This window comes from Borostomias antarcticus (genome assembly GCF_949987555.1).
Source record: "Borostomias antarcticus genome assembly, chromosome: 9".
NCBI classification, from domain to species: Eukaryota; Metazoa; Chordata; class Actinopteri; order Stomiiformes; family Stomiidae; genus Borostomias; species Borostomias antarcticus.
Window position 1 is genome coordinate 24,499,442 of NC_140242.1, and position 7,500 is coordinate 24,506,941.

General features: G+C 48.7%; 2 protein-coding genes across 2 annotated transcripts in view; one reads left to right on the forward strand and one right to left on the reverse strand.

The window, feature by feature from the left end:
* LOC311312920 (electrogenic aspartate/glutamate antiporter SLC25A12, mitochondrial-like) overlaps positions 1–5,843 on the forward strand; it is a gene marked incomplete at both ends in the record, with an annotated part of 22,409 nt that extends 16,566 nt beyond the window's left edge. Inside the window, 7 exons of the mRNA XM_084442928.1 lie at positions 373–425; positions 657–737; positions 2,720–2,860; positions 4,069–4,207; positions 4,720–4,878; positions 5,434–5,524; positions 5,624–5,843. Coding sequence (XP_084299054.1) covers positions 373–425; positions 657–737; positions 2,720–2,860; positions 4,069–4,207; positions 4,720–4,878; positions 5,434–5,524; positions 5,624–5,843 — 884 coding nt within the window. The remainder of the gene's footprint in view (positions 1–372; positions 426–656; positions 738–2,719; positions 2,861–4,068; positions 4,208–4,719; positions 4,879–5,433; positions 5,525–5,623) is intronic.
* Positions 5,844–6,375: 532 nt separating this feature from the next.
* Positions 6,376–7,500, reverse strand: part of LOC311312798 (dynein, cytoplasmic 1, intermediate chain 2a) — a 21,910-nt gene continuing 20,785 nt past the window's right edge. The window contains exon 16 of the mRNA XM_084442807.1: positions 6,376–7,297. Coding sequence (XP_084298933.1) covers positions 7,184–7,297 — 114 coding nt within the window. The 3' untranslated portion in view covers positions 6,376–7,183. The remainder of the gene's footprint in view (positions 7,298–7,500) is intronic.

Genomic DNA, 7,500 nt, shown 5'->3' on the forward strand with positions numbered 1-7,500 from the left:
AGTGGCTCCTTCAGAAGTTGATCTGGCTCGACGACGGACGTGGGGTGAAACAGCGCCCCCCCCCCCACCACACTGATCTCTCTGTTCCCCGCCACACTGGGATCAGGCCACAACAATGCTGATCCCATACACACTGGCAGCGTCATATTTTGGGGGGTTTTGTTCCCTTTCAATGAGAGCATTGTCGTTGAGTGCATCAGATATATCGTCCGTATCTGTAAATATTTATGGGTTTGTCTTACACGGAGTAGAATCATACAGTCGTCATTGTGGTGACTGTCAATGGGCGGATTCATTTCAGTGAATTCATTTCAGGGCTGCATTCCCCTCTGTCAGGTAATCTAAGTGGTCTCCATGAATAATATTTTGCAGGTCTCCTTCCCCAGCTTATTGGTGTCGCCCCGGAGAAAGCTATCAAACTTACGGCAAGTCATTCCAGTATTTACCTCAGGCTGCCTCGCCAGGGAAAGTTGGACACTCTGTATGATAATAAACATGCACGGAAATGAATCATGCATAGGAATGACATTTCTAAACACAAGTCAAGACTACGCTCACATTCTGCCGGTACTCTTGTTCGGTTCTGTCTTTTTGTATGATATGTTCTCTGTATCTTTTCTTTGCGTGTGAGATTTTTCTCCTTTTTTTATTTCCAGATGAATGACTTGATAAGAGACAAGTTCACCGGAGATGATAATACCATCCCCCTGTTTGCTGAGGTGCTAGCTGGTGGATGTGTAAGTACAGTGTCAGTGTGGTTTGGCGATGTCTGTATTACATGTAAGTGAAGGCTGAAGAGACTAGGGGAGTTTCAGGCAAAGCTGAGATGAGGTTGGCAGCTATTACACTGAATCACTTAAATCTAATTGATTTTGATGTTAGGGGAAAATAAATAAGATTTTTCTTCAACCAACTTAGTTTTCTTCATCACTTTATTATTTTTTTTCTTTTCTGAATGAAGAGAAAATTCAAGATTTTGAGGCTTAAGACGTTAACATTCTTGTGGTGCCACTTTGAGTTTCAGTTAAATTATTTTTTAACTGACATTAAAGCACAATTATAATATTTTCATTTTCAACTTGAATTACTGATACTGAAAGATTGTATTTCTTCAGTGAGCGATAGCATACAATAATTCAAGTTTCCCGCTGGCATATTGACATCCTAAGTGGGGGGTCTGGATAGAAAGGTACTCTCTGCTCTCTGGACTCTATAATTGGGGACAATTTGAGAAATGATGCCTGTGAAAAAGACTTTTTACCTCAGCTAATTTGCCACGCTATAACATTTGGTGAGCGCCTCCGTCGGATTAAAGCAGTAATTCCCTCACTCTGGCCGGCTGCTGACGGAGCTGTGGAGAAGTGGAGCGGACAGGCCAGGGAGGAGAGCCTGCAGGTTGCCTACGGAGGTGCAGGGTCTGTGGGGTCGTGACCCCTGTCAGGGTGTAATTGGAGGAAGAAGCCCTGAAGGGTCTTGGATGGAGCTGGCTCTAGCTCAGTGTGATTGAGTTTGACAGCCCGGCACATACCTCAGGCCGGCTCTGCCACGGGCCCAACTGACACCGCTGGCCCACCTTACAAGTCTGATAACAAACATCCACTCTGTAACTTACAACCTAGTTCTCATCAAGGTCGTAGTAGTAGTAGTCCACCTTGCATCCATTCCTGGAGTAAACCAGATTTTTAAAGATTTATATTTAATTGTAATATGATTCTTATTGATTCCAGCACATGCACTGTATGCTACTCATGTTAAGTGTTTTCACATTGTAGAGGGCAGATGTCCGGCCAGTTCGAGGAGATTGGCGGTAATGTTATACCTCCGGACTGAGGGGAGAGCCAGGGAAGATAAAAGAGAGAGCCAGACACGGGATGGACGCATAAATCTTCAGAGCAGCGGATACTCCCATTCCACTTTAAAAAAGACTAAATGTGCTTGTGGGGCTTTTTTTAGGCCGGTGCTCGGATGTTTACAGACGGGACCCCCTGCCCTGCGTTCACCAGCAGCCATCCCGGGGCCTGATTAGATTCTGGGAGGGTGATAAATGCGCCCGAGTCAGAGGGGCCTGCGCCCCGAGGCCTCCCCGCCAGGCCCCGCAGCCCTCCCCTGGGAACGGGCTGAATTGGGGAAGTGTGCTGGGCGAGGCCGGGCTGGGCCGCTCATCCCTCACCCCATGCCTCGAGGGTGGGGTGGGGGGCTCAGGGGCAGAGGGCTGGTGCCGGGGTCAGGGCCTTGCAGACATGAGCCAGAGCTTGTCCTCGCCCGCGGCCGGTTCCAGCCTGACCCCAGCGCCGCCTCTCAATGCCTGCTTGTTCCTTGTCTCGTCACGACCGCTCTCTCACAGCGTGACACAAGACTGAGGAGGAAAAAAGTGTCTTTTGTGCTTCAGTTTACCAAGTTAATTTGAGAACGCTTACAGGGGTAAAACGTTTACACGCCATGAGTCAGTATCATCTTCACCACAGTGAGGCCTCTGGGGTGTGTAGAAGCCTCTCTTAACACCACATAATGAGGGGATACAAGTACAAATGAACAAGCTTTCATAAGAGCATACAAATCCATAAGTAATGACTCATTTGTCAGCAAGAGATTTTGGAGATGTGTATTTAAGTGATTTAAGAGGTACACAAAATAGTCTCTAGATCAGAGCTTGTAGTCACCTCAGCGTGCCCCGGAAGCTTCCCACGTCAGCGCTGGCTTGTCCTGTTGTGTCCCGCAGGCTGGAGGCTCCCAGGTGATCTTCACCAACCCGCTGGAGATCGTGAAGATCCGTCTGCAGGTGGCGGGAGAGATCACCACGGGCCCCCGGGTCAGCGCCCTCAACGTGGTCAGGGACCTGGGCTTCTTCGGCCTCTACAAGGTGGGTCGTCCTCTCTTCAACGGCTGGACGCATGGATGTGTGATGCCACTGTCCTCTCCTCGTCTCCTGTCCTCTCCTCTGTCCTCTCACTGTTAAGAGCTGGAGTCCACAACTGCAGGTCAGGGCCTAGGAGCACGCTGAAGTACTTTGACGTTCGACTCAAAGATGAAACCCCTTTTTTTCTGTTCATCTATAATAACGCTGGTTTTGCATCATTCAAAAGATGAACGTATTTTATCCGGTGCTGGATTTTTGAATTACTAAAAAATAAAATTATAACGCCTGAAGGGTCGAAACGTCACATCAATCAATCACCTGGAGTCTGGAGACATGAGCAGCAGTGTACAGCGATGTCCTTCTATCTGTCATGGTTTTACAAAATGTGACAACGCTCTGTCTGCAGCGAAATGACTATGCAGATTCTTAACCGACTTACAGCTAACAGAATTATAGAATGTTTTTCCAGAACGGTGTTTACATGCGAAATCCACTGCTGCCAAAAGCCAACAGCAAATTAGGGAGAGATTATGCTCTGCTACCGCTCCCTCCAAGTTCTTGTGGGTTTACTTACATCTTCAGTCATGTACACGGTTCATATTTTTAATGAGTAGCAGACAGTGTGGAGCTTGTTAAAAAGACTCACTTCTTCTGGCTGGATGAGGCCAGTAGACCACGAGGCTACGTTAAACGGTCACGCTGGGGTTGTGCGTTCGGCTGCGGGCTGAGCTCTGAGCTCTCCCGGGGGTTGGAGAGGGGGGTACAGCCCCTCCTGGGGGCCCTCTGGCTCCTGCTGTGACCACCAAGCTCCCCGGTGGGTTGGCTTAGCCAGCTCCCAGACCAGAAAATCCCTCCCAACCACAGCGCCCATCTCAGCCCTCACCAGCGGCACGGCCTCGTGTGGAAGAGAGAGAACAGATTGTGCCCGGGACACGAATAATACCGCTGAAGACGACGACCCTGGATGAAAAGAACATGGAATAAAGAAAGCTGATATCTTCTGCACTTAACTGTACTGTCAGAGAATACAAAACAAATCTATAAAATACTCTCTTGTCACCTTGTTCTAGATGCATTACCTCAGACTAAAGTCCCCAGAGTGATCAGGGCAGCCACCTGCGTTAGAGTGAAATGGCTGTGTTCTTGCAGGTGTAGTTATCTCGCGGTTGGCCGCAAAATGGATCATTTTGTGTGTTTGTACGTGTGTTTAGGGAGCGAAAGCTTGCTTCCTGCGCGACATACCCTTCTCCGCCATCTACTTCCCCGTCTACGCCCACTGCAAGGAACAGTTTAAGGACGAGCAGGGCAGGCTGGGGGCTCTGCAGCTGCTCACCGCTGGCGCCATCGCAGGTAGCTAACGACCCACCGCACCTGCAGAACCAACTGGGGCCCGCACTGATGTTCACACACACACACGCACACACACACGCGCACACACACACACACCAAGACCAAAGAATGTCCTGGACATCTCATTTCATCTGCTTATGCATTTTTACTGATATCCAATTTGCTTTTTATATCCTGTGTCTCGGGAAACCTATAGGGCTTGGGAAAATGTAGTCCCAGACACGACCATCTTGTTTCTATACAGGTGTATATATTGGTCTGATTGGGTCTACTGCATAGAATCCTATGCAATCAGACGAATAGATACACCTGTGTAGAAACAAGATGGTCGTGTCTGGGGCTACATTTTCCCAAGCCCTATATTCTGACCTTTATTTACATACGTCAACTGAAAAATATCACCCTCAAGTATGCCAAGCCCATGACACTCCACTGCTGGGTTGTTCGGAATACGGTAGTATTCCTGCACAGTGAAGCAGGCTCATTATGTGGGTTTTGGATCGCTTTCTAAGGTATCCCTGCTGCTTCCTTGGTCACCCCTGCTGATGTCATCAAGACCAGACTGCAGGTGGCGGCTCGGGCCGGCCAGACGACGTACTCCGGCGTCACCGACTGCTTCAGGAAGATCCTGCAGGAGGAGGGCTTCAGTGCATTATGGAAGGGAGCAGGAGGTAAACACACGCTGACGCTCTCACACACGCACACACATATACACACATGCACGCTGACGCTCTCTCACACACGCACACACATATACACACATGAACACTGACGCTCTCTCACACACGCACATACACACACACACGCACACATACACGCTGACGCTCTCTCACACGCACACACATATATACACATGCACGCTGACGCTCTCACACACACACACACATACACGCACACAGATACACACTCACACACACACGCACACACATATACTCCCATGCACGCTGACGCTCTCTCACACACACACACACACACACGCACACACATATACTCACATGCACGCTGACGCTCTCTTACACACACAAACATACACACTCACACACTGACGCTCTCACACACACATACACACACCACAAATACACATACGCCACACACACTCAAACATGCATCTCAAATGAGCGGTTTCATGACTGGGAAATGAGGCAGCCATGGATCCCATAATTGCTCTCTTGAAACCATCAGAGGAATGTGAAATCCCACGTTGTAATTTCAACCTCCCTTCGCAGCTCGTGTCTGCAGGTCCTCGCCCCAGTTCGGTGTGACCCTGGTGACCTATGAACTCTTGCAGAGATGGTTCTATATTGACTTCGGGGGGCAGTGAGTACACCGACGGAGTGTTCCTGTGTTATGTAAGTGTGTCATTATGCTCCTGGCATGGCCTCTTAATCACCATTTCCAAACTCTCTCCCCCTCCAGCCGGCCTGACGGCTCCGAGCCCACCCCCAAGTCCCGGATCTCAGACCTGCCCCCCGCCAACCCGGACCACCTGGGGGGCTACCGCCTGGCTGCGGCCACCTTCGCCGGCGTGGAAAACAAGTTCGGGCTGCACCTTCCCAAGTTCAAGTCCTCCGGAACGGTGGCAATCAGCCCAGCTGTGCAGAAAGCAGAGGCCCAGGTGGAGGGTCCGGCCTCGTAGGCCGACGGTCTCCCTGCGACAGGCCGGCTCCGGGGGGTCAGTGAGTCAGTGGTCCTAGAATGTCTCACTTTCTTCCCTTTTAAATGGTTTGGTTAAAATGGAGCACTATCTTCGCTTCATTCATATGCATTTGAACGGCTCTTACCTTGATCGGTGCATGAATAGGGCTTCTTAGGGTTTTTTCTTTCCATAGCTTGCGCAATGTTACTGTACATATTGTACTTCCTCTGCGGAGAGACATTATGGTATTTAAAAGGAATGCTACTGCTCTTCTCTAAGCAAGGCTTGGTATATACAGTGTGTGTGTGTGTGTGTGGACAACGTCAATCACATTTCAGACTTCAAAGGTTGTACAGATGTTTTCAAACTGTTATATTTTGAAATCACAAGGGTCTTGGGGAAATAATTTAAATGTATTTATTGTATTTTGTTGAAATAAATCATCAAAATGGTTTTAAGTTCTACTGTGTTAAAAGTACATTCAGAAATATATGAAATATTGTGGGAGACAATTCTACAATATATAGGGCACAAGAGGCATTGGTTCAGCTATCACATACGGTTTAGATGGCCCCCACAGTATGTCAATAACTCAGCAGATATCATATTACCCAAAAACAGTATCAAATACTCAGGCATTGGAAGTACTTCAGGACAAACTTCAACTGATTTTGATATATTTAAGTGCCAAACTCAATTTTTATAGAAATACATAGTAATTGTACAAAGAGTGACATTCCGATTGAGGGAAAACTTGACGTTAACTGATATCTTACAAACAAGTGAACACGTTGGTGCATATTGGTTAGGGGAAGGCAGAAGAAGATGAGTGGAGATTATGAGGAGATGAGATGTCTACATTCCAGTATAGATGTGACCTCATGTGCACCAGGGCTGTGGAGCACAGATGGTACCACATGGGTCATGACCTCGGATACATGCTCAAGGTGGAACAGAAAATGACGCCTGCAGCTAAACCCCACTGTACCACCCGACAGCATGGATCCAGACACACGAGATATCTCTACTGACTTGATATATCGGACCTTTAAGGCATGTGGTCGTAGAGTACTTGAAAAGGAGTATAGCTGATTTGTATTGCAAAGTTGTATGGCTTTGTCTCTGTCCGTGTGCTGTGTGAGGTTGATAGCCCTATAACCTATCCCATCATACACTAGTGCGTGACCAGCCAATGCCGAAGCCAGACGTATGTATTCAATCTCAACTCCAATGTTTCCACAGAACGAGGCCCACTCCCAAACAGTGGCACAATCAAGTCTTTTCCTCCAATCAGAATGAAGCTGATTGGTCCCTCAAAAACGTTTCCATGGCGACGGGGATCAGGCGGCGAGCCGTTGGGCCGCCAGCTCCTCGGCGTCGTCCCGGTTCTCGTTGATCTCCGCCAGCGTCCGGACGAAACGGGTACTCTCGTCGCTTCGCGGAACCGCAATTTGCTGATGGGGGCGAAAAACAAAACAAAACACAAGAGAACATCTCAAATCTGCATGTTTTCTTCAGGCGAACATCTCAAGGGGTAGCAGGGATCACAGGCAATCTAGCAACTGTCACGGAGTCCTGACCCCTCACAGACAGAGATGGGGAGGGGGCTGTCCTCGCTACCCGCTGCCCAGCAGTCCAGGGCTGACTGACTCACACA